At 42.7% G+C, this 27,886-nt stretch overlaps 1 protein-coding gene across 1 annotated transcript in view; it reads left to right on the top strand.

Moving 5' to 3' along the window:
• SPON1 (spondin 1) overlaps positions 1-27,886 on the top strand; it is a 378,147-nt gene that overhangs the window by 58,713 nt on the left and 291,548 nt on the right. The window contains exon 3 of the mRNA XM_014602347.3: positions 1,693-1,826. Coding sequence (XP_014457833.1) covers positions 1,693-1,826 — 134 coding nt within the window. The remainder of the gene's footprint in view (positions 1-1,692; positions 1,827-27,886) is intronic.

Below are 27,886 nucleotides of genomic sequence, written 5' to 3'. Positions count from 1 at the left end.
GTCTGCTGGGGCTCCATGTCCCACTACTGGCTTAGTCATGGGGCAGGACTGCAGTGTGGCAGTTGCGCCTGCAGTCATGGCTCCCACCAGTAGGTCCTGTCTTGCCCAGTCTGGTGGCTAGGCATGCAGTGTGTGAGATTCGTGGTGTTTGGGTGGGGGAAGAGGTGGGGGGGCACTTCTGAGGCCCAGCCACTTGGTATCTGGGGACGCTAGACCTTGTAGCAGCTGGACTGCTGAAGCAGCCCTAACCTAGAGTGGCCCCTGTACCCACTACAGCAGTTTGGCAGTGGGGGCTGCTGCCACCTGTGGCAGCATCTGCCTCCTTGGACCTGCAGCCCCATGGATGCGCACCTGCCAGACCCAGACCTGGACCACGTGGCCACCTGGGCTGTGGTACAAGTACAGCAGCAGAGCTGCCAGCACTTCTGAGCCAGATGCTAGTGGGCTGTGGCTGCAGAGCTGGCTTTCAGGCAGCACTGCTGTCATGTCTTCTGGTGTCCCCACTCTGCCATCTGGGCAGCTTTTGCCCAGAAGATGTGCTCCTTGCAGTGGCCTGCATTGAACTGTTGATGTGTGTCCTCCTGTCTCCAAATGACCAGGAAGTCAACCACCTCATCTGCCCTCCAGCTGGGTCTCCTGCCCAGGCTCCTCTGCCCAGGATCCACTGCTTGTTTCACTAGCAGAGATCCTGGTGTTCCATGTATAAAAATTGAAAATTCCCTCATTAACACCCCCCCTCCCCAAATTCTCTCATTAAAATACCCAAAATCTGTGTTCTTCCACAATTAAAATGGAATGCCACTATATCAAGAGAGATCAGTTGGGTAATGTTTTATTGATTATATTTACAATTTTAAAGCAGTTTGGAAGCCTACCGGTGCCTCTATCATCATAATAAAATGAATTGTAAATATCTATACACTTTGGCATTTACATTTGTTTTTTTTGTCTTAGAAAAATCAGAGCTGCCTCTGCCCCCTTTGCTTACCAGGATGTGGGGCACTGAGCAGCACTGATATGTCAATGCCCTACCCCAGCTGTATAAAAAGCTGTCCTGGTGAGATGCTCATGGTTACTTGCTCTCAGGAGTTGAGCTGAGTCCAACCAGTTGGTATCTGGGGACACTACCCCTTGTGCCAACTGAATTGCTGAAGCAGCCCAAACCTAGAGTGGCTCCTGCACCCTCTACCCACTATAGCAATTTGGCAGTGAGGGCTGCCACCTGTGACGGCATCCTCCCCCTTGGACCTGCAGCCCCATGGTGCCTGCATGTGTGGATGTACCCACTGCTTCTGTAGAACATAAAAAAATAGATGTACTTGAAAGTTTGATTAAAATGAGAAGTATGTTATATACTACGTTCCATTTCCCGTTGATAAATACTGGAAGTGTTTCATATTTTATTGTTATCTCTGTAAACATTTATGTGAAGCTGTAATTAAAAAAGTCAACCCAACCTTACATGTTCAGCCATATTCAGAAAGACGCAACTTCACTTAACCTAGAACTTCAACTTTTCTTTTAGTTCTTTATTTTCTTAGTATGTTAACAGACTGTGACACCTCAACTTGCAAAAAAGACTGGTAATCTAAAAAGATGCATTTAAATAGAATTTTCTATTTATATGAGACGGTAAAATAAAATGTTCTGGAGGTATTGTCTATATAAGAAATCTTATATATTTTTTTTTAGATTATAGATGAAGAAGAAACACAGTTCATGAGTAATTGTCCTGTCGCTGTTACTGAGAGTACTCCAAGAAGGAGGACACGCATTCAAGTTTTCTGGACAGCACCTCCTGCTGGTACCAGATGTGTAATTTTGAAGTAAGTATTTTTATGTGGATTAAATTTACAAATGAAATTTTGTATTGATTTGATGCACATGAGGCAGTATTAGTTTTTACATTTGGAACCAGGCTTTAGTAAGACTTTACCTCTTCAAAACTGACTCCCAAGTCAAACTGTGGTCCCCAGTCACACTCACGTAGAATATCAACTATTTGACTTCTGAACTAGTGGTGAGAAAATTGTGCCCGTAATGCTGGCAGCCAAGTTGATGCTGAGGTAAAAATCAGGGTTTTAATTTTTTTTGTCAAGGTCTTCAAGTCCATCTGTGATGCCAGAGTTGTTTTTTTTTCAATTTGATCAACATAACCCAGGACAGAAGCTGTACTGAGCAGCTAAATGTGTTTGTGATTAAACTTTTATTTCCTGATTTAGACTTACAACAACACTTTAAAGTATAGTGTTGGTAGGGCTGGTTTACAGCCAAGCTGATTTAAGAACAGTTTGAACAAACAGGTTTTTAAGAGGCCCATCAGCATCTTGGGTAGATTCAGTCTATGTCAGTGAGTTGTTTAGCAGGGAAGTGATTCCCTTTGCCACAAGCATCACTTTCCTCTCACGTGAACTGTATTTGAATAAGTTCTCCTTTCTCTGGGCATTAATTTCTTGAAGGCATTGAGGTAAGTAGTGGATAGTGTTTCGTTCTAATGACATAAGATATGTGGCTATATGTTCTCCACATATGGCAGGCTACAAAACATTTAATTGATGGGCAGATGATGTATGGTGGTTACTTATTAAATGAATAATATTTTTTTCTCTTGGCTTGTTCTTTCTGTCCTTTGTTATATCCTCAGATTGCAAGCTAGGATTCTCATTTCATTACTTGAGCATAGTGCTTAGCACAGTGGCCCTTTATGTACCTTAAGGGCCTCTAATTACACTACAATACTAATAATTATTAGTATTAGTTCGTAGAAATCATCGAGAAGTAGTGCTGGAAGGAACCTCTATAGATCATCTAGTCACTAGTCCAACCTCCTGCCTGAGGCAGGGTCATCCCTATTGAAACCATACTATACAAATCAAACTGAGTTGGAATTTCACCAGAACATCATAATTATTTATCACCCTCTCCTTGCAATAAGTATTGTGGGCTCTTTCATGGTTACAAAGTGGTCCAAGTAAATTTGTTTTTACACCTGCTATAAAGATAGCCCATTGCCACTACTGGTAGGTTGCCTCTCATAGAATTGTAGGATATTAATTGGGGGAGAGAGAGAACCACCTACTAAATCAGCAGCCCTAGGTTCTGTACTATGTCATCTAAATGCAGAACCATTTCAAAAATGCTAAGCTTTCAGTATTTCACAAAATGTAGGTTCTGATAGAAAAACATGTCTGATGGGAATGTATTTGAAGTTTGTTTTAATACTTTACATGTTTATGTTTTGGTGAATGTGAATAAAGCACTTGGTTGTTTGCTGGTTTGGGGTAGAAGTTCAGGAGAACATACATACTTGCCCCAACTAATTGTTCATTGATTAAAAAGTGAAACTGACTGCTATAATTCTGAGAATAATTCAAAGGCAGAATGAAACATCTCAGAATGAAGCAGCTACTTTTTATTGTGAATTGTTGGAGCCAGGGATTAACATTATAATGGCATTCATTTCCAACACAATACAAGGCTGGTTAGTACCACACATAGCAATTACTAGTGTGCTTTTGGCATTACCTTAACACTATTAACATTTCTCCATTTGCATGTAAAGCATTGAGCACATTTAAATTATAGGGTTTACAGTTAGTCCTCTTCATGGTCACATCCCATATACTCATAGATATGTTAGACACCATTTTCTCAACACTTCTACCATCCATGAGAGCTTTAATGATATGAAAAAATGACAGTATGAAAACATCTATTATTGCAAAGACTTCTGTCCAAAACCATCCCAGGGACATTTTCATGCTTTGAATTCTGAGGAAGGCAACTGTTAACAGTGTGAACTTATTTCCCTTTTTGTGCACATGGTGGAGTGCAGTTAACTCAGCTCAAATGAGGAAATGTAGATCAGTCTTTAGGATTTTACTCTGATAATTTCCTCCAAATGTCAGCATTCTTAAGCTTATTTTGAATTTTCCTCTTTAACAATTCTATTGAGAAGAAAAACAGGCCTCAAGAAGATAAGGTAGTCATCAGTTAAGTGTAGCTTATCTCCAAAGAAATGATAAGTTGCTGGTCTCATTATTAAAGCCTAAATTCAGAGGCTTCTAGGAAATTAGCTTGGGATTTGCACCACTTTAAAGGAGAGGAGACTTTGGTCTATTTAGAGCACTGAGTTTATTTTCCTTGTTAGTAAAATCTATTACCTCTAAAGATAGATGTCTTCAAACATGCATTTGGCCAGCAGTCATAGAAAACTTGTCCAGTCACTGTCCATATTATGTTTGTCTGGAAGAAAACTGTTGCTTGAAAGTCAAGATTCTAGGTTCAGCAAGAAAATCTTTGGGGATGGAATAAGTGTGAGAGCTTGCTGTGTAGCTGCATATTTTAACTACATTTTGAGTGTAGTATTAGTATGTATTTTAATTTTGCTTCCCCTCTCCATGCACGCAGTACCTTGCTTTCTAATACAAGTATCAATCCTTTTTAAATTGGATAAGATTTGCATAAAATAAACTTGCAATGTTGAACTTTTACATCTGAACCACATCAGCAGTTACCTCACTCCCACTGAATTATTGCATCACAGAAGCCTGAAGACTTGGCCTCTTTGAGCTCTTTCAGTCCTCCCAGACCAGAGATTCTCAAACTCTGGTCTGTGGACCACCACTGGTCTACGAGCTCCATTCAGGTGGTCCGCAGAAAGGTTGCAGAACAATCGAGAAAATCTGTACTTGTAAGGTAAGACTATTGATGTTAAAATATGAGTTGTGTGCTTTGATTTGTAGAACAAAAAAAAGTTTTTAAGTGGTCCGGTGAGACACTCAGCAATTTTCAAGTGGTCCATGGAAAAAAAAAAAAGTTTGAGAACCACTGTCCTAGACTGTATTGCAGTGGATAAATTACTGAAAATATGCAACACTAAGTGAAGCCCAAAAGCAGCAAAATACTTCACTGGGACCTAGGCTTGAGATCAACTCAATGAGACAGAAGCATGTGCTTTAAGTTGATACAAGGTAGACTGCTTTGCTGGATCATGGCTTATACTCTTCAAGTCCTAATGCAGGTTACAGTAGACAACTGACGTCATGGCTGGAGCTTCTGGAAGTGAACCTGGTCATGGGAGCCAAAGCTACCTCTCTTGATAGCTATTAAAAATGGATGATGATAGATTCTTTATCATAGCTCAGAAGTGGAGAAGCTTCCAGAGGGAAGAGACCCATTATAATCAGTCCACACTTTTCTATTTTTTTAGTAAGTCAAGCTATGGTCTTTTTTTCTTGCTTCCTTTTCCCTTGCATACTTACTATGCCTCAATTACTCTTTTAACAGAAGCTGAGTGGAATGAAATCTATTAATATTGTGGGGTTTTTATGACTGCCAGCAGTCCTCCAGACATCACTACTGATTGTTAATTAAAGACTTTTCCCCAGTTGCAACTTCTAATTGCCAAATATTACCTGTATGCTTTGAAAGTTGAAGTGGTATTCTGTCTTTGCAAGAAAAAAAAAAGTATGTGGCGATTAACCCTATTGACAAGTCATTCTTTCAGGTTCCCATCACCTTCAAAGTCATAGGGCTCCATCATAATAGGCTGCCTATGACCTCACTTCGTCATTGATCTTTGACCAAATAAAGAAGGTCTATTTTGGCCTTTCTTGTCCATTTAGTAATGTTGTCTATTAGTGTTTTCCTTAGTCAACCTTTTTCTCCTTCTGTTTACTTTTTCCTTGGAAGGGTGACAAAATAAGGATGTCTCATTATGTTTAGTTTCTCAGAACTGCCAACGAGGGTCATATATTTTCCAACAGCATCAGTAAACTCGTCTCTGATTTGATTTGTCCTGTAAACTGAATACAGTATCTTTCAGTTGTCTGTAGCACTTCATTTCAATTACTTGTGTCCTCCTTTCTACATCTACATTCAAGATATATTTTTCATATGCAGAGAGAGCCTTTGACATTTCCATTAATCTAAGATGATGGGTCTTTGTTTTGATACTACTACCCTCAATGATCTTAGAAAAGGAAAGTCTTACATTCCATCATTGAATGGATTTCAATATGAGTGACAAAGTTGACTAAAAAGGAAGAAGGATGACTTAGTCTATGTATGGTGTAGGCTACACTTAATTAGGCTGGAGGATAGCCTCTCAAACTACTCTTATCCCTAAGTTTCCAGAGCTGAATGATTAATCATATTCCTGTGAGTGAACTGTGTGTGGTCAGTATGATTTCCCCTACATCTTTGAGCAGCAAAGTTAGCTGTCTGATACTCAGAACCTAAGGAAAACGTGTAGTAAACCAGTTTCCTGAAAGTATATAGAGAAGATTATAATAGAATCAAGAAAATTCTGTAAATGTTTTAGCTTAGTATATATTAAAATGCATAGTGGGAAAACTATTGAACAAACATATATTTATTAGGGGTGTGCTAAGTGGGCCCTATTCAATTTGGATTCAGCCCGAATCAGGGACAGTGATTTGATTTGTTGATTTGGATCACCGTCCCTGATTTGATTTGGCCGAATCTGAAGATTTGATGCTGATTCAGAGAATCAGCGATTCAGACATAGACACAGCTTTTAAAAGTTTTTTCTACATATCTTGAGGTAGCAGGTATAGCTCATGATGATGGGGCTCATGGAACATCCCACAGGAGCATGTGGGGGTGGGGGGGCCTCCATGTCCTCAGCAGTGAACCTGGAAGTGGACCAGAAGTACTTCCAGTCCACTTGCTGGTCTGCCAGGGTGAGCGCTGGCTTCTCCCCCTGGCTCCCCAGGTTTGGCAATCAGCTGCAGGGGGATCCCCAGTGTCCCCCCTCCCAGACCCAGGAGGCAGCAGTTGCCAAGCCAGGAGGTGTGGGGGGACCCCCTGGTGCATTCCTCAGCAGACGTAGAAATGGACTGGAAGTGCTTCTGGTCCATTTCTGGATCTGCTGCCGAGGAAGCTGGGGACCCCACCACGCTTCTGTGGGATGTTCCACGTGCCCCAGCATTGCAGCATTCATGAGCTGCCTGCTACCTAGAGGTATGTAGAAAAAACATTTAAAGCTGTCTGTCTGTTTGAATCTCTGAATCTTTCCAAATCTCTCTTACTTGATTCAGAGGGTTCCAATTTGATTCAGAGAGATTAAAGGGTCCTCTGATTTGATTCGGATTTGGAGATGCAGCCACCAAATTGGGCCGAATCTCCACCGAATCAAATCAGGGACTGAAGCTTTACACAGCCCTAATATTTATACTTCAGAAATTAATTAAAAACTTGTTAGGCTTTTAGCATATCTTAAATACTGCAAGATGTGAATTATCCTTTTCTTGTTTAGCATCTGGTCAGGTTTATGACTGTACGCATTCAGGTAATAAACACTGGTCATGTTCAGATAGATTCCATATTCAATTTACCATTTAGAAAATAAACCTTATGTAGTACTTTAACAGGATCAGAGAATATCTGACATTTCTGGTAATTAGTGTAATTCATATGATAAATGACATTTTTACAAGTTTTTCACTTCTCTCTTTATGATACTTAAACAACCACCAGATGAAAATCCAGGGCATGTTACTTTTCTTGTTTCCTATGTCAGATATCTATATTAAGATCACTTCTGGGCTTGTTCCTAGGAAAACTGTTTGAAACCATGTCGAAAAGAATGCTTTATTCTTTTTGAGGGAAAGCATGGAATGTGTTCATTTCTGCATAACTAATCTTCCTCATGATTTATTAACTCCTCTTCTTTTGGCTATAAGTAGCCACCAGAGGGTTAAACAACTTGAAAGTGGCACAGGTTCTTTCAAATAAGAGCTCTGACATATTCAGAATATCAGTGCCTGTATTCTTTTAAACCATCTTCACTGGGAAATCATGTCACTGGCAGGTTGGCTATACTGGTAGCAAACCTAGTGCAGACTTCCAAAGCATCTTAAAAGAGTCCTAGAACAGATCTTTTTGATCCAATGATCAAGCTCCAGTGATGAGCAGCTTCATCTTTTGACATCCATCTTTCTCCCAACCTCTATTGTGTCTGTGAGTGGTGTCAAACTACAACTTCAGGTTTTTGATTTGCATATAATTTTCCCCTTTGGGCTTGCATCCAATTTTAAGTTGATACATTAGACAACCTAACATAGATTTCAAAGGAACCCAAAATCTCAAACTCAAGTAAACTCTTCTTTTCACCTGTTCTGGGATCATATCTGTGCATGTGTGCCTACTGAAATATTTTGGTATCCAATAAGGGTGCACCAATAAAAATTTTATTGGCCAATACTGATAGCCAATTATTCACTAGGCATATCGACCTATCATGAATGCCTCCTGCCTCCTGAGGCTGGGGGGGGGGGGGGGGGCATGGCGACCACCTGCAGGTGGCGGTGAGTGGGGACCACCTGCAGGTGGCTGTGGTGATTTTGGCGGCAATGGTTGGCTGACCAGGGACTGCCTGCAGGTGGCCTCAGCGGTCTTGACAGTGTGGGGGGGGCGAGTGCTGAGCGGCGATCAGCGACCACCTGCAGATGCCGTCGGCAGTGTGTGTGTGTTGGGGGGGGGAGGGTGTGTGTGGCTAGAAGCGACCTCCAGCACACTGCTGGCAGCAGTGGCCAATTTCAGGGGGGTCACAGCCAATCTCAGGGGGTGCATGTACACCCATGTGTACCCCCTACACATCACCAATGCAGCTGATACCAATTCGATAACCAATTTAGAGGAGCACACCCAGGCAGCATGGAGAGCAGCTCCCTTCAGGTAAGTGGAGGGGAAAAGATGTGGGAGGGTGGCAAATGGGGGGCCCCCATGGTGAGGGAGGGAGTGGGGCAGGGGTGGGGGTGCTGCCCAGCCAGGGTGGTAAATGGAACACCAGGGCTGGAGCAGGGAGTGGGGAGTAGACAGCCGCAGGTGTCTCATGCAAGGGATCAGCATCCTGGCACACACAGATGACAGCAGGGGCATTTGAACTAAAGTTTATCAAATAAGTGTAGCCTGGGTGTACACAGGTTTGTACTCCCCTCTGCAAATGAGGGAATTATTGGCAGGCAGCCTGGGCTCCAAGCTGGCTCTGGGGTCACCAGTTGGTGGCAGCAGCTGTGGCCCCCCCATTTGCTGCACTGGGCAGTTTTGGCTGCTGCTGCCTGCCTGGAGTTCGCGTACTGGGCAGCCCACAGGCAACAGTGGCAAACGCTGCACGGTGTGGCAAGTGCGGGGGCCACAGCTGCTGTCGCCATGTGCAGCCCTGATGGGCGAGGCTGGAGTCAGCGCAGGGCCCAGGCTGGCAGAGGGGCTGGGTCACAAGGTGGTGCTGAGCGTGGCGGGGGGGTGAAGGTGACCCTGTGGCCGGCGACCCATGCTGCAGCTGCTCACAGCCTGCCTGGGGCTGCCTGTGTCTGCTCCACACAGCCTCACATGGGCTGCAAGCAGCTGCAGCATGGGGTGGGGGGAGGGGCTGCTTTCCTTCATGCTGAGAAGGAGCCAGGGGAAAAGCTGAGCATGGGGAAAAGTTGGCCCTCCTTCGCCCTGTGGCTGGCAGCCCACACTACAGCTACTCACCGCCCATGGGACTGTCTGGAGCAGGCACAGGCAGCCCCATATGGGCAGACGGGGGGCTGCTTTCCCCCCTTCCACACTCAGTTTTTCCCTGGGCCACTTTTGCCTGGGGTCTTCCCCTCCCCCGCACTTACCTGCAGTTTTCATGTGGGTAAGCCATGTGGTTCCAGGCCAGAAGCCCCAGCTGGGGCTTCCAGCGGGGGGTGGGGGGGCAGCGGTTGTGGGAGCCTTCCTGAGCACTACTGCCCTTGGTTCCTATAATTTTTGACAGGAACCAAGGTCAGATGAATATTAATTTTCTAAATTTTTTAGGGGCCCCGTGGGCTGGATAGAATGGCCTCGTGGGCCGGATGTGGTCTGTGGGCTTTATTTTGCTCACCCCTGCTATAGAGTCAGGCCCAGTCAATCAATTACTTGATTGACTGGGCCCCCCTGCCCCCTGGCTGGCCTGCCCACAGCTCTGTCCCACTCCTTGCCCCGGCCCTGGGTCCCATTCACCACCCTGTCTGGGTAGTGCCCCCAGCCCCTGCCCCACTCCCTCCCTCACAATGTGGGGGGGAAGATCGAGGCTTCCACAACTTTCCCTCTGCAGACTTACCTGCACGTTGCTTCTCTGTATGCTGCCCAGCTGCATTCCTAGCCACATGCATACTTTGGCTGTGAGCATGCATGCAGCGTCCAGAGGTCCCTGCCAGAAAGCATATTATATTTATCAGTGACATGATCGGCTACACTGGCCAAAAAAAGCTTATAGCCAGTCATGTTAATTTTCCTTTTATTGGTGCCGAACTGATATGGCACTGATATATCAGTGTACCTCTACTATCCAAGAATTTCTTTCTCAGCACCCAGAATTGATAAAGTCAAACCAGAGAGCCCAACCCACAGAGGAGAACTGGGTTATGAAACGACCAACCAACAAACTACAGATAGCATGTCAGGAGCTCAGGGATACACAAATAATATTAAACAAAGTCAAAGTGAATTTAGCTTTGTTTGTTTGTTTGTTTTGGTTGTTGGTTTGAGGTAAATGTAAATGTTTTGATTTCTATTGGAAATGACAAAATAAAATATTTAGAATAAAGACCTTTTATAATTTTCTACTGTGCTTCAAATTTTGCTGTTCCCTAAATTGAGCAAAAACAAAACTGAAAATATTACTTCTGTAGGACAGGGATAGTACTTGTGTAGGGCAGATATTCCGGTTTTAAGCCCATCTCTAGGTTGAGGGTCTGGGCCACTTTGGTTTCTCACTTAAATGAGCAAGGACTTTCAGGATCTTCCTAACTATAAAACTGGAAGTGTGAAGTTACATGTTGTACTTGTACCATGCTAAATCTGAAATGTTAAGCAGTGTTAAGCTTAGAACATGCTGTGAGCAGTCATATGTTAAGAGTTAATACTATTTCTTGCCTGTACAGCTGTGACTTGCAATTAGAGTGGGATGAGCACAGTCGTGGCTAGGAGACAAGATACCTGGGCTGTATCCCTGCTCTGGGTGGGATGGGGGGAAAGCTGGGTGCAGTGCATCCTGGCATGCTGGAGAACTGCAAATCACTTGTTTTACATCTGAGGAGACTGTAGTTACTAGTGGTGTGTGAAATAGGCCATATTTGATTCAGATTTGGCCCAAATCAGAGACAGTAATTCAGTTTGTTGATTCGGATCACTGTCCCGATTTGATTTGGCCAAATCTGAATTTGAAGATTTGATGCTGATTCAGAGAATCAGTGATTTGGCCATAGACAGCTTTAAATGTTTTTTCTACATACCTCAATATGTCCTTCATTCCATCCTCAAGATATGTAGAAAAGTAAACTCTGGGCAGTGTTACCCAGATTGTGCTAGCGTAACTACTAGGGCTGTGCGAAGCTTCGGTCACTGATTCAATTCGGCCTGATTCAGTGGCCGAATCTCAGAATCCAAACTGAATCAGGAGACCCTTTAATCTCTCCAAATTGAATCAGAACCCTCCAAATCGATTTGGAAAGATTCAATGATTCAGACACAGACACAGTTTTAAATGTTTTTATCTACATACCTCAAGGTACCAGGTGGCTCGTGAATGCTGAGATGGTGGGGCGGATGGAGCATGCCACAGGAGCATGGCGGGGGTGGTTCCCAGCACACTCAGCAGCAGACCTGGAAGTGTACCAGAAGCACTTCCAGTCCACTTCTGGGTCCATCACTGAGCCCGTGGGGGGGGTGCCCCCTGCTCCCTCCCTGGCAAACAGATGGATCTTAGGCCTATCATATTTCCAACATGCTTGACTTGCATTGTTTTGAACTCAATATTACAGCTTTCTGTAATTTTTGTTCAGTTCCCTTAACAGAACATCCTCCAAGTTTGCCTCCTTCATATTGGATCTTTGTGGTGACGATATGAATTTTAAACTCGAAAATGCCTGTTCAGTGTTACTTGAGTTGATGGCACTGACAAGGCAACCTGAGCTAATTGGTACAGCTCACATCTGGATATTTTATGAGTCTCCTAGTATTTCAAAATATTTACATCTTTATTCAATCATGGCTTATCCACAAATGAGTCCAGAAATGGACCAGTCCTATTTGACTGGGTGCCAGAAGACCGTGACTCTTGCTGCTTCAAGCTCTCTTGACTGAAGGAATGATTCCAAGTCATCATCATTTGTTTCTGTGTGTGTAGTATGCAGATTAGAGTCAACTGATGATTCTACATTTATGCCATTTTCTTTTCCCATCCTCTGACACGTTGACACGAGATGACACTTGGCTTTACTTCTGTCCATGTCAGACAACACCATTTGATACCTAGGATCTAGGTATATAGCTGCAAGTATCACTTCATTTAAAAAAAGATATTTTTCACTTTTTTATGCTGCCTACTAACTTGCTAGAAAACTGTGTTGCTACTTTTGAGATGTCCAGCTGACACTTCAGCCGTGTCCCATGGAAATCCCTTATGGTAAACTGTTCAGATTGCAGTGTCACTTTGGTAGGTTGCAGAGCAGCTGTCAGTTCCTGAACTGATATCCAGTCATTGTCACTGATGTGAAGGTCATGGTTTGATAGTGCCATGTCTTGACAAAACCCCCACAGTTCCAATGATCGCTCCAACATGTCACAGGTTGAGTGCCATCTTGTAGGGCAATCCAAGATGGGTTTCTTCAATTTTAACTTCCTTAGAACTATTATTGTTTGTTTTCTTAGCTTCTTGGTTACATAGCATGCTTTTGCAATAAGTTGAGCAGCTGACTGTTCTTTCAATGCATCATCAACTGCTAGTTGCAGTGTGTATGCAGAACAGTGAGCACCTTTAACTATAAGATGTGGTGAACTTGTTTCAGAAAGAATTTCCAGCATCTTCAAGCTCTTCCATGAGTCTGTCTTCCTCTCTTGTGCATCCATCTTCCTCATCCTTCATTCCATCCTGCTCTTCTTCTATAGATGAACTGGACTCACTTGAACAATCTTCTTCCTGATCTTCAATCATAAGCTACACCATTTTTACCATATTTGATCCATTGTCTGTTACAGACTACAGCTGCATGGGCTTAATACAATAATTAGGGATAGTGTCCATGCCCAAAGTTTTCAGGTACTCAGAGGCATGCCCCCCTTTTAATCTCCCTCATTGCAAGAGTCCTCAGAACAATTTGGCCCCCAGCAATAAACTGGATGTTTATTCCAAGTATTGATCTATCAATTCTGGTTGCACAGTTCAACTTCAAGCAAATGAGCCTATTTATTATTTCATCCCTGATTACATCGCACATATTGGCTGCTGCTTCTGCAACATTGTGTCTCAGGTTTTAGGCATTGATTGCTTTTTTCCCTCCAAGACCTTCAATTATGGGCTCAATTATCTTCTTAAATCCTGAATCTTCCATTAAGGTGAATGTTACATTCACCTTAATGAATGTCCATTGCATGTTACAAGTTCCACACAAGCATCTACAAGTTTCATTTCATCAATATTTACTTGAACTGTTTTCCTATGAAAAGTAAATATAAAGTACTTTGCACTGAGAGTGTTGACTTTTTCTACTGTAATTCTGATTCACCACCAGATTCTTCTCTCTTCCTTTTTGAAAGCGAAAGTTGAGTGTATTGTTTTGGGTGATGCCTCTGTATGTGCCTTTCCAAATTGGGTGCATGATTGCCCTTCATCACTACTGAACAGCCTTCAGCTTGACATATTGATTCATTTTTTGTGGAATCAAACTTGAGATATCTCCTTTCCCTACCCGTGTTGGAAATGGAATGTGATGCTGATCTGTAATAAGCAACAAGACGACTCATGTAACTTCACATCATCATGAGTCCAGCCCAATCCATCATGGCCTCACTCTTGCTCCTATCACACAGATCACTCCCATACACAGTATCTCTAACAACAATTACTAGTCATATCATGGGACCAGGATCCCCCCACCAATCTCTTGCTCCATCACATTCACCACCTATCCCCATGCTGCCTGACATTCCTCTCTAATCTGTTGGAAACTGCTACCTCTCAGCCTCAGTCTCAGTGACCTAGCATCACTCGCTGGTGATACCCGCCCCACATTACCCTAAAAGCTCCCTCTTCTATAGGGTAATCTCCCTGCTATATATATAGATTATCTACCTGGCATTAACATTAAGGGTGTTCAAACATTTTTAATCCCCTGGGAAGCAGGGACCTCCAGAGCCAGCCCAGAAGTGGAACACCCTCTCCAATGAGCCTTCCCCCCACACACCATGCTCCCCATTGCCTGGACTGAGGGCTTCTTCAGACTTCCTGGACCTCAGAGAGCCTGCTCACTGACTCTAGGCTTCTCAGGGCCTGGACTAGGCTAGTTGGCTGCTGTACTGTGCACTCTGCTCTGCCTGGGGCCCTGAAGGCCTAGCCACCACAGCTGCATTAACACCTGCCACCTACATAGGCTGGCTGAGCACTGCAACATGGGGGAGGTACTCTGCTTTTCCTGTCTTTCTGTAATTTTGTTATTTCCTATTTTCCTGCCCCAATTTTGGGTTCACAGATTAATCGCTATTTCTCCAAACATAGTCTTACTTCATTTTACATTTACATATATGTTCTCATTCTGTACATGTAAAGACCATTTGATAGACACCAAATATGTCCTATATTGCCTGTCTTGTATTGATGTATCACCTCATACGTGTTGTATGTTCATCTCTTCCATGTTGTAACTGTATGTTGACCAAACCCCAGTCACACAGGGGAAGCAGCAAGCAAGCCTCCAGTCTAATCCCTGCTTGATGCTTCCCATGCCTACTCCTTGAAGAGGGCAAAGTATAGAAGCCTGTATAAACCCAACATATATGAAGCCTTAATTCTCCCAGATATTGGTTTTATTTATGTGCTCATTTTGATTCTGATTCTGGTTCTGGTGGAGCCGGTGAGTGTACCACATCAGGCGTGTTTTGTTTGGTTGAACCCTTATTCTAAACTGGTAACCAGAACTTTTGTGGTTCTGTTCTGGTTGAGGTTCAACAGACTTTCAGATAATGACTCAGGTTTTGTTCCAGTTCAGTTCAGTTTGACTCCCTGTGGGAAAAGTCCAAACCAGTCTAGAGTGGCACAGAGAATAGGGCAGCATGCAGCTGCATCAAACTACCTGTCCCCTACACAGCACCTTCCTCTGGAGCACTCCCTGCTGCTCTGTTATGGGCTGGGTATCTGCAGCAAGGGTAAGCCCAGCTCTCATGGGGGTGCAGATATTTGCGGCCCACAGGAGAGGGCCTGGTTGAACACAGGGGAAAGAGGTTACCAACCTCTGATCTACATTTTCCTCAACATGGGTAAGTGGTTTTCCTGTGCTTTGTAAAGGTATCTACCTTGATAAATATCCTAGCTGAGTCTTTTGGTATGTGATCCCGTGGGTGCTTTTTTAAAAAAAATGCTCTTTGATATCTAGTATGACTAATATGGGAAACAAATATTTTAAATATTGTCTTCAGGATTTCTAAGTAAAATAGGTAGGGAGATAACCCCTGACTGAAAACAACCCACAGATACATACTATGGAAATAAAGCCGCCATAAAACCCATCCACAAAGGCATCCAGATTGCTACAAGAGAGTTGTATAAATAAGCTCCAGTAAAATGAAAATCTCAAAAGTGCAGGCAATGAAAAGGAACTTTATTACATTTGGATTTCATTTAGCACTTTCCTAAAGTTCTGTAATAAAATTATTTTAATAAAATGATGTGATGACAAAATGGCTATCGGCTCTGTCTTCCTGTCCGTCTGTCCAGGTCTTTGCATTGCAACAGTGCTCAAATGCCTGATTAGTTGAACATGTTAAAAAAAATAAAATCCCCACAGTCTCCAAAAATGACAGAACAACTAAAAATCTCAGTACAACATTCAATATTACAAAGATTTCTATAATGAACTTACCTAAGAAACAATGGCCCATGCTCTTAATTTCCTATAATAATTAACAGCAGTGCTGTGTGTGTTGAATGGGAGGATAACAGTCCTAATAATACAAATAGGTAAGTAAACAGGTATACTGAATTTCCTTGTGATATCAATGGGAATCATGCTCATATAAAAGAGATTAGAATGTCATTACTGATCATTTACTCTGGAAAATCCTCCTTTCAATTTGCTGGGACATTTGACATTTACCATAATACTTTGTCTCCGGTTCTTGATACATGTTGGTAAGTGGCTTAAGTTAATATATACAGGAGCAAGGATTTCTTGGGATGATATATTTTATTGGACCATAAACGTTATCACACTAATAAATCATAAATTGGAGGTGAACAATTATTTTGGGTGGAGGGCCGCTTAACAAGGTTTGGTGAGCTGTCGAAAGCTGCATGGGTAGCCCTGCTCCTTGACAGTTGGCCCGCTCCCTGGTTGCCATCTTGGGTCCTGAAGTCCCACCCCTAACCCTTGACCTTTGCCACTGGAAGCCCCTCTCCTTGCCCCCAGAAATACTGCTTTTGGGAGGTGGGGGTTTCCATCTTAGAACCAGAAAAAAACAATCATACACTAAAAGTGAAACACCTACTATAACATATTTTAATTTTATTACAAAAAATATTATTGTCATGATTTATTTGTGTACTGTATGTAGAGGCAATTGCATAATAACTGAAAAATAAATTCTTAGTCTTTTATATCGTGTGTGGGGTGTGGTTGTGTGTGTGTGGTGGGGTGCATGCACGTGTATAATAGTGGGGTGGGGGGTATGTGTATGGTGGGTTGTGGGGGGGTGCATGTGTGTATGGTGGCATGTGGGTGTGGGGAGGCATAGGGTATGTTGGGGGGGTTGTGTAGCATGTGTGGGTGTGTGGCTTTGGAACGCACTATCCTCTCCTGCAGTCAATGCAGGCAGCAATGAGGTGTGGGCATGTGGTGTATATGGGGTGGGAGGGGGGTGTGTGGGGACCCCCCCCTACAATCCCCCAGGGTGCAGCAGCAGGCAAGGATGCTTGGGGTGCTGGTGCCTGGATCCGGCCAGCACTGCATAGTACAGCGAGGAGCGCATTCACGTCATGCTGTCCCCATCACGCTGTCTGTATTGCTGACAGTCCTTTCACTCGCACAGCACGGAAGGGAATCACAAGGTGCTGAATCTGGCTGCCTTCCCCACCCCAGCTGGCTCCAGTGCCTGGGGCTTCTTTCCTGTGCCGTGTGAGTACAGGGAGTGCCGGCGATTACAGATGGCCCAGCAGGGGCTGTGCTCCTTGCTGCAATGTGCAGCACTGGCCGGAGCTAGGCACCAGCACTGAGCATGAGTGCCCCCTTCCCCCTACCTGCTGCTGCTGCTGCCCCTGCTGCCTACCAGGGCTGCACGCCATGGGGAGAGTGTGGGGGGGGTCCCCATACCCCCCCCACACCCACATGCTGTCCAGTTGCGCTCCACACTGCTGCCAGCCCTAGCTCTATGCTCAGTGCTCCTGCCCAGGTGCAGCCCCACTCCCTCCCCCCACCTCCACTTCCCTACGTGTTGCTAGGAGGGGGGGAGGACACAGGGGAAAACTGCAGCAGCGTTTCCACCCAGTGTGAGTGGGGCTGGGCCCTTCCACCCATGAGGGTGGGAGTGAGACATAATAGGGTATGTTGGGGGCATCTGTAGACACCTCGGTCCCACTTTTTGTGGGCAGAAGGGCTGGATGAGGTACAACTTGTTGGTGCATACCATGGGCCAGATCAAAGTGCCTGGTGGGCCGAATGTGGCCCATGGGCCATATTTTGCCTGCCCCTGCCCTACATCATCATGACTACAACATAAGGACTGAAGGCTCATGTATTTCTACTTTTCCACCTGCTATATTTATAGCAAGTCTAATATTAAATTGCAAAAGTGTGTATTTTTATTGAAATATGTACAGTCCCTCTGGCCCTACATTCCATGCACATTGGGATTCTAAACAAAATCAGAACAATTCGACCTTCTTACTCAATATAGTCTTCTGTTTCGTAGCAGAGCACAGGACATTAAGAGCATATTGACCATAAAGTATGCTCCTACTTTCAATTGTGTGTACTGTTGTTAATCGTTTTTCCACAGTTACACAATGACTACATTTTCCACGTTTACACAATTAAGCATAATATTTCTAGTCTGATTCACTGTTGTGCTCTGATTTTCATTTAAAAACTGGATCATCACAAAGCAGCTTTAGCATATTAGTGAATTTGACCCTCGGTGTTTAGTCCTCAGAAACCAAATTCAGCAAGTATTCAAGTTGATTCCCCAAGCTGGCATTGATGTAAAGACCACAGGAGCAACTAGAACTGGTCAAGAACTGGAATTTGCCTTTAAGAATTTGTTTTAATTCTGGGTTGGAATGAGAAGAATGAAATGCTGAATATTAAAATTCCCTACAACATGAAATTAGTGAAATTTTGTTTTGGGTCAGTCAATGTTTAGCTTTCTGTAAAATGTTTCATCTGAATATTAGTTTTCTATATTATACACATATAGGTATATGTATGTGTGTATATGTTTATATGTATAATATAGAAAATCAAAATTCAGATGAACCGTTTTACAGAGAGCTTATATATGTGTGTGTGTGTGTGTGTGTGTGTGTGTGTGTGTGTGTTAGTTTTATACCTGTGGGTTATATTTTAATATTTTATAAAAATAGGAAATACAAGATTGCTAAATGGAAAGTGTTGGGTTTTTTAAAATAAAAATTTTAAAGAACTCTGAAAAGGCCAAATTGTTTTATTTTGGTCAAACTAAACTATTTTAAAGCCAAGTATGTATCAAGATTGACATATTAGGCTGGAATGTTTTCAGTTTACTTGAATCCAAATTTCCTAGGGAAAAGTATTCTGTTAGAAATGTTTCAATTAGCTCTAGGAGCAATTTAGCTGTACAGCCTTCTTTCAAAGTGCCCACTTGTCTTGATTTGCCAGCAACTGTCTTGGGTGTGTGGTAATTATGAATTTATAAAGTGGTCTTACATGCAGATTTATTGTCAATTACCACAACAGTTTTGATTACGCAACATATTTGAAGATGGAATTGGAGCCCCTGTTTTATTTAATGTCTGTAGTACAGTGACTCCTAAATCTGATCTGCAGGATGCCAGTGATTCGGTAAAGTGACGTTCTGCTTAATGAAGCTGAATGTAGAGGGGATTTTCTGGCTAGAAGGAAGGGGTCAGGGCTCTAATGTAGTCATTAAAGGGCTCATCAGTTCCTGTAGTATTAGTAATAGCAGTAGTAAACAGTCTGCCCAGTGAGTAAAATTGTACGCAACTCAACTATTGTATTTTGCCCTAGATGTAGCTCCACATCAGTGGAGGAAGAATGACACTTAATACTTATGCAGTATATAGGATCAGATTTTTAGATGTCTCAAACTGAGCTCTACTTTTACACCTGGAAAACACATGTACAAATGTAGAATCTTGAAAGCAAGTAACAGAGAAAAGAGTTGGGAGCTTGCTACCAGATAAGTACATACACATATCCTTTAGTTGGGCTTCCTCTGTTCTTTATTTGGCACAAACATTTACATTTTCTAAAATAAGGAGCTGGGGCTTAAACTTTGGTCTGTCCTCAAAGCGCATTGGGATTAAAAGAATTGGCTTAAGATGATGATTATTTATATTTGTCATTATAAATACCATATTTACTCAAATAGAAGATTACCTTGATTATAAGATGACCCCCCATAATTTAGATTTGATATATGGAAAATTTATAAATTTGTTAATATTTTCCAGATATAGTACCTAATTATTGGAGATTTACTTTGGATTTATCCCCCTTCCACTGCTACAGCAGGGAAAATAAATCTGGGGGGTCAGATAGCCCCTTTGCTTTCTGCTTCCCCCCAACTTTTCCCCCTGATAGCTCCTTCCACCTCTCGTTACTGTTAGACCCTGCTTTCCCTGAGTGCATAGAAGTAAGGAACAAATTTTAAAACAATAACCTTGAAATGAAACATGGCTATAACAATTTTCATATAGTACCCATGCACTTAGTTCATACAACATTGATGCACGTTACCTTTTTTGTAACAGTTGGAAGTTGTTTTTTTTTAGCATAAACACACTTTTGAGCAGTACTTTTGTAACTATGCATGATATTACTCCAAAGCCAAAGGCTCATGATTTACCACATAGGTCATTGGGCTGGGCCCCACCAGGCTGGGTCAATACAAACAGGTGTGTGCCTTTACAGCAGCAGAAATAGTATTGGCACGAACATGTACTAGTACTTTGTGCCCCAGTGCGTGCTTCTTCCTGTGTGCTTTGCAGTGGGACAGATTGTCACACTGCTCCATGTTTTGAGGGGGTGTGGAGGGAAGTGCGGGATTGGGCTGGCTAGGGCACAGGGTGCCTCTGCAGGGGCTAGCCATCCCCTGCTCTAAGGCACCCTGTGGCATGGCCTGCCAGGGAGCAGCACATTGAGATAGGGTAGCAGGCAAACCAGGGCAGCTGGCAGGGCTCAGCCCAAGGGCCCCACAATGTATGGAGACAGAAGAGCCCTGGGCTACCTGCTCCCCCATCTCCGCATTTGTCCTGGCACTTACCACTTTGGCATAGTTTTTTTTCTTTTTTGCTACTGGGAAATCCTGGTAACAAAGTTTGCCCTGGCACAACAAATTAGTAGTGTCAAGCACTGATTAATGTGCAACTCATGCAGTTTGTGGCGTTGCAAAGAGATTTGCAGTGCCACAAACCACACGTGCCTGCATGTCTGGATCCAGCCCTAGAGTCGACAGCATTTCAAGCCATGGTGCCCCCATAGCTCAGCACTGCTCAGTATGTGTGTTTACCCACAACAAAAGATCCATGTGCTAATTGGCCTCCACTCATGGCTGGAACTAGGTGTTCTTGTCACAAGTCCTGGGGTGATCCAAAAATGTATGTGCAGATGAGATGCAGGTCAACGTGGTCTGGCTTCACCTCATGGAAGGCAAGGCCACACTAATCATATATTCCAGGTGGAGAGAGGGGGCAACTCGGTGGAGTTCTTGGTGAATAGTTTTGGCCCTCTTTGGTGATGTTTGACAGACATTTAAGGCTGGTAAAGAAACAGGAATAATTGGAAATGGAAAAGAAAGGCACAGCTTATCTATGAGAGAGAAAAGGGAGTCAAAATGTATGCAGTATCGTGGCTCAACGTGTCTTGAAGAAGAGTTAGCGGTGAAGGGGCCTACACTTAGTGGGGCTTTCATATGTCTTATTCAGATGGGCTATATTAACCTATTCTTGTGGTAGGTTCCCATCAGCATGTTTGCCCAATGTGGACTATGTGTTTTATAGTCATGATCAGCGTTGGTTGTAGTCAATCAGCTTCATAGTTGGTTTCCATTTCTGAGAAAATGAGTTTAATGATAGGCAGTGTATTTAGTGCAATTTCCTTGCATGCTATTTTAACACCAGGGGCTTTCCCCCCCATGCTGGGGGGGGGGAGGGGGGACAACGACTCATATTCATGTAAATACGGTAAATTGTTTTACTTGTATTACAGGAATTGATATTAGTTCTCCTTCATGTCTGCTGGCTTGCTAGAGAAGCCATTATAATTATAATTAAATGCATACCTGATGTGAGACACTCAAGTGCAATTGAAATAATTCGTGAGTTTGTTGGCCCCATGTTTGCCAGCTAGTAGTAGTGTACGTAAAATTAGTTTATGGCCTTGTGATTTTTTTTTTTTTTTTATCAAATAAAGATATAACCTTTTTTTACTTCTCTTGAATTGACATTCACAGTTTGAAACTACTGTTTGCTGGTATATTCCAAGTTCAATTCACATTCACTTGGAAAGTCTCTGTTTTTTTTAGTATGGACAGTTGTTCTACTCCCACTTGCAGTAAAATCAAGTGAATATGAAAAAACTTTTAAACTTCTCTGTGGGCTCACAGTTGATTCTAATCCATGTCTCAAAATAGGTCTTTTCCAGATTCAAACTTTAACTTGAGGATTGAAAGTTCATGTAGAGTTAGTCTGGTGTAAATAATACGTGAGCCTGTTTTGAATAAACTTTGAGGAACTGTAGGTAAGAATGAAAAAACATTGTTCAAAGTTTTACAGTTTTTAAAAATCATATGCTATCTGGAAAGCCTCCTTTAGTCAATGTTTCCTTTTTTTCTGTGGCTGGTCATTTTTTATGGGCTGACAGATTCTTTTTATTAAAAAGGTAACATTTCAAAGAACTCTTTATATGTTTAGTTAGCCAGGAGGAAAACAATATGGGAAGATGATGATGTTTACAAGGGAGGTGGAAAACTCCTCAAATGATAATTGAAAACTAGCTCTGAAATGAGATTTAGACTGAGTCTTGCTTCCAGTAAAAGGAGCTTTACTCAGACTTCAACAGAAATAGGGTTAAATTGTTAGGATCCCCACCCCCCTTTCCATTCAAGTCATTAATAAATTCTTCATTTTTCTATACAGCAAGCAGTGAAAAAGCAAAGGGGGTGAGATGCCACCATTTCCTTGTTTGCTGTTGGTAAATGAAAATCATTGTTAATTTAGAAGCCTGACAGCTGTAGAGCATTTACCATTCCACCACAGCTGTCATCAGCACTCTGGTTTGTTTTACAAACAGATGTTTAATTTGACTTCAATGCCATTGTCAGTTTTTGAGGGGAAACAAGGAGAGGAAACAGAAATAGGAATAATCATGATATTCATCATTGGATTTCTTTTCCAGATATAAATCAGGATGAGTAATGATAATATCGGAAGTGTTTTCATGTACCTTTGGCTGCTGAAATTAAGCTTTCACAATGTACCAGAATTTTCTTAGGAAATATTTTATTTTTTGTTATGTTGCTTCAGAAAATAGATGCAACTCTTTCAAACAATATTTTCAATTCTACTGAAGAATAAATTTCTTCTTGAATCTCCAAATTATTGGAAAATAACCCTGCTTCTATGTGAAAGCCAGTGAGTGATCTCCCACTGGATACAACTTTATTGATTTTAGTAGAATAAGGCTGCTTTACCCCAATGGAAGTGAGAGGGAAAATGAATCCCGTTAACTAAAGTATGTAATATTGTAAAAGCTATAATGCAGTATTGCTAAATCATGTTATATATATACAGGTACTAGCTTTAATTTTTCAGTAAAGGTTTGATCCTTTTGTAGGCATCCATTGACTTTAAGAGGGTTTAATTAAAAATAAATCAAATATTTCAGTTAATATTCAGTGATGATAGTAGGTATAGTATAGATTCCTAGGCTTCAGGTGAGCTGAGAATCTGGCTCTCACTGTATTCTGCCAGTCAAAACTGACCTGTTACGGGCTCAATAGTGCAAACCTTATGGCAAACATTTAATTGAACTCAATAAGAAGGACTGTTGTCCAATGTGAAATGTTGTTACTTCTCTTGATTTACAAATTCAGAAGCATGTCTATATGGGTTTATATATAATCAACCCCTCTTTTATCATCAGATGACACTTGTGGCTCAAACTACAATTACTGATGTATATTAAACAAATCAGTATCTTGACAGCAGAAAATATAATCACTTATCACATTTTATATTAAGGTGTCATTTATAAAGAGCAAGTTAAGTGATTTATAGTTATTTCACCATCGGCAATCCCTTGCAGTTGAGGATGATTGTCTTTCTTGATTGCTTTATCTGTGGGTCTGAATATGGCTGATGAGGCTGATCCAGGAACAATAGATTCTGTTGCAACTCAGGCACATGTTTCCATGCAGGGTGGGTGGCTTTGGATTCTTGTTTTGGTCCGTAACATGCTGTTTTGCTGCTCCTGCTTTTCTGTCTCCTGTTCTCATTGTAAGGTTTCAAAGTAGTGAGATCCTTGCAGCAGACTCTTCCTCCATTTGGGGCAGTCCTGGGCAATAGTCTCTCACAAGTTGACGTTATATTTTTCTCAAGTTGGCCTTGAGGACACCCTTGAAGCACTTTCTCTGCCCTCGTCTTGCACCTTGACTGAGCTAGGAGAATAAAACATGCTTTGGGAGTCTAGAGTTGGGCATCTGCATGATGTGGCTGGCCCAGCAAAGTTCATGTCAAATCATCATTGCCTCAATGCTTGTGGTGTTTGCTTGTGAGAGGATGCTAATGTTGGTGCATCTATCTTCCCACTAGATTCAAAGGACCTTCTGCAGGCAGCTTGATGGTACTTCTTGAGTGACTTGAGGTGTCTTCTGTATGTTGTCCATGTCTCAGATCCATATAGTAAGGTGGGGATCATGACTGCTTGATAAACCATGAGCTTGGTTTTGGATCTGATATCTTGATCTTTGAACACCCATTTCCTCAGGTGTCTGAAGACTGCATTTGCACTTTTAAGGTGATGTTGGATTTCTTCATTGATATCAGCCGTCTACAAGAGATGGCTTCTGAGGTACAGGAAATACTCAATGTTCTCCAGAGTCTCACTGTAAATCTAAATTAGCAGATCTGGGGACTGCTCATTAAGCACTTGTTGATGGAGGACTGTAGTCTTCTGAACATTAAGCGTCAGTCCCGTTTTCTTGTATGCCTTGGTAAAGATGTTGATGATTGCCTGAAAGTCTATTTCTGAGTGAACACATGTTACAACATCATCAGCATACAGTAGCTCAATGACTGAAATTCCAGGAAGAGCTCTTCAGCAAGTGGAAAGAGACAGTTCAGGATGGTTCTTGCAATGATCTTTCCAGTAGTGGACAGCAAGGTGTTTCCTCTGTAATTTCCACAGAGGAATCACCTTGCTTGCTGTGGAACTGCCTTCTCCCCCCCCCCAAACGATTTATGTATCTTATAAACATGAGTACTATGGGTCTCAGTGTCTTGGTAGGAGGAACTATAGGCAAGCTAATATTGACTTATTAAACTCTATAACCATTGCTTAATCATTCATTAAAATAACAATTACTTTATGAAATAGTTGTAAATATAACCTGAATATAAAGTGTGGCCTAATGTTTATTGTTTTCTCATCATCTGCAAATAGGTGTTTAAAAATCCCAGACCCTCAGCCTAATGAGCCCTAAGCAGGGAAAATGTTTAATTTTTTTTTTTAAATATTGGTTCAAAGATGACATACTTTATGGTGAGTAACACCTAGGGCTTCAGCATGAGAGAGGGTGCTAGATTATGGCCCACTGCTGATAGTTGTAGTGCAGTGCCAACATAATACCAGTCATCATCATGGCCAAAAGGTCACAGGAGGAGAAAAGTAATTTTCAATCTGTTTGGCTTTTATACAGAGAAGAAACTCTGTAAAACATCTTTCTCTCTTTGCAGAGGAGTTCATAATGATGATGAGGGGTTAAGCCAAGGGAACAGGCTTCGCCCCATAATCTGAGGGCGGCCATGATGGATCTTGTCTATTAGCTCCTACTTGCTTGGGGTTTTCTTTCCTCTTATCCAGAGCATCACCGCTGGCTAACTGAAATCAGAAGCTGCAAAATTAATTACTTCTTTGATATATTAATGGAACTCTTCCAGTGCTGAGGAAGAAATTTCATAGCCCTTCTGCATCACATTATTTAATTTTTCTTAGGTTGAGATAAGGATAGACAGAGGAGAAAGAGAGCAAGAAAAAAGTCTGATTGTTAGGCTAGTTCTTTTTCTTGAGGTGTAGGGCTCCAGTCCCTACTCCAGAGATTCTCACCCAGAGTGCCATGTCATTCTGGGGTTTCTTGAGACACTTTCAAGGGTGCCACAGGGTGAAACACAATATTATCACTGTTAGGTGTGGGACAGGCTCATAGCTACAGGGGTGGACGTGATGCCCTCTGGTGGTCTTGCAGCTCCTGCCTGGCTTGGACTCTCTTGTTGCTCATCAGCCACGCCTTGTTGTTAATATTAAAAGTTGATAAGGCAGGTTGCCTACAGGCCTTAGTGAGCCTTAATCCTAATAATTTCCACTGGGACTCTATCCATTATCCTCAATCCATCCCTTAGTTTTGATAGGTCCCTCTTGACCTGCCTATGCTCCTGTAGGGCACCTGTAGCCTTAAGGGCAAATTGTGTGGTTCCTTTTCCTTCCCTACACCATGCCCAAAAGCCTTGTGGATGTTTTCTATCTGATGTTAACTATTTGTACACTCAGACCCTCTGGTCTCTTATACAGTTTCCTGCTGAACTCTCAGACCCGTGGTCATGCACACAGCCCTCCTCCAGGCTCTCAGGTCCCTCTGGCCTGGCTCAGGCCTTACCTGGGCACATGGACCTTCTGGTCTGGGTATCTACCCTTTTCTGTAGAATGAATTATCTTGGAATATCACATAACCTGAGATCCCTCTTTACCACAGGTAATTAGTAAGGAGGCAAAACAACAAAATGATTTACCTGAATCCAAGATTACCCTGAATTTAAGACACCCCCCCATAATTAAATTCTATGCATAGAAAATTTATAAATATGTTGTTATTTTCCATGTATAGAATCAAATTATTGGAAGGTTATCTTAAATTCATTCCCCCCACTAATGCAGTCCAGAAAACTGGGACATGGCAGAAGATGAGAGGACAGTAGGGGGACAGATGACAGGGAGCAGGTGGTGAGGAGGTAGTAGGGGGCAGGTGGGGGAGCTGGCAGTGAGGGAAGCAGTAGGGGGGGATGGACGAGCACTGGGGGAGGTTAAGCAGCTTGACCCCTGCCTCTTGCATCTTTATACTATGCTTCCTGTCACCTATCTCCTCCCACCACTTGCTCCCCCCATTCTTGCCCGCCCCTGTGCCTGGGGTCCCACTTCGTCTGGTCTCCAACCACCCACAGCCTTTGCCCCCCATCTGACCTGCCCCATGCCTGTCACTATTGCTCTGGCTTGAGCTCCAGCAGGCTTTATCCTTACTGCAGCCTAGGGCTAGTGCCATCCTGACCAATATAGCAGTGGTGGTGGGGGCTTGACAGCTCTGTTCCTGGCTCCAGGGCCCAGCCCTAGCTGCCATCATTGTTGTTACCAGGGTGGGCTGAGGCCAGAGCAAACACATGTTCCATGCCCCAGCCTGCAGTAGGGATGGCACCTGCTGGAGCCCAAGCCTGAGGAAGACTAAGCAGAAAGGGGGAGACAAGAATGAAAAGACAAATGAAGTTTCTTACCCCCTCATCTGGCTACTACCTAACTTCCTTGCAAGTCTTGTGTGCGTTTTTAGTGATCAGCCTTCTTGTGGATTTTGCCAGTCCTAACCACCTGGGACCTGAATTCTTCCTAAGCATGGGATAATCCAAAGCTAGCACTACATCAGAGAGAGAGCCCCTAAAATACCTCCAGGCCAGAGTGGCTCTGGGACTTTTTAACTCCACAGCACTGCATGTATAGATGTCAACAGGAGCTGGGCAAAAACTGAAAAGAACTGGTGAAACTTCTAAATGAAATATATCAATTAAACATGTTTGTACATCTCTAAGTACAAGTATAAAATTCAATTGGAAGTTGGATGGACAACTACTTTCTTTTTTCCTAAGATATAATAGTGTCCATCTCTTCATAGATTGTAAGGCTGGGAGGGACCTCGGAAGATCATCGGGGTATGTTTTTGTTTGATTGGAGATGCATTAAATATCTTTATTTCAACAGTGTCAGTCCAAATACCTCAGAACCTAATAGCTGTCTTAGCAAAATGGATTTGTTTACTTAGTCTTGCTCCAGCTGAGTATTGTTTAATGTACTGCAATGCATCAGGAAGTGCCCCTGCTTTCCTGAATTACTTCCCAAACATCATCACATTAAAATAAGTTTCCACATGTTTAGTTGCTGCTAAAGAGATAAGCATGTGGCCACATGGTGGGGGAAAGAATAACCTATGCTGAGATGTTGCACAGGCAGTGAATAGATGGCAGTTGGTCTGTTCAACATTTATCAACAATTCTGAGTTCTAGTTTGCTTCTCAGGAGGTCTTCTCTGAAGACTGTGAACTCATAAGTTAAAAAGATGATATACATTGTCTGTACATGGGGAAAAAGGGACCCCCTTTTGATATTGCTACA

The sequence above is a fragment of the Alligator mississippiensis genome, chromosome 2, assembly GCF_030867095.1.
Source record: "Alligator mississippiensis isolate rAllMis1 chromosome 2, rAllMis1, whole genome shotgun sequence".
NCBI lineage: Eukaryota > Metazoa > Chordata > Crocodylia > Alligatoridae > Alligator > Alligator mississippiensis.
Note: the sequence above shows the minus strand (reverse complement) of the source record. Positions and strands in the feature narration are given on the sequence as shown.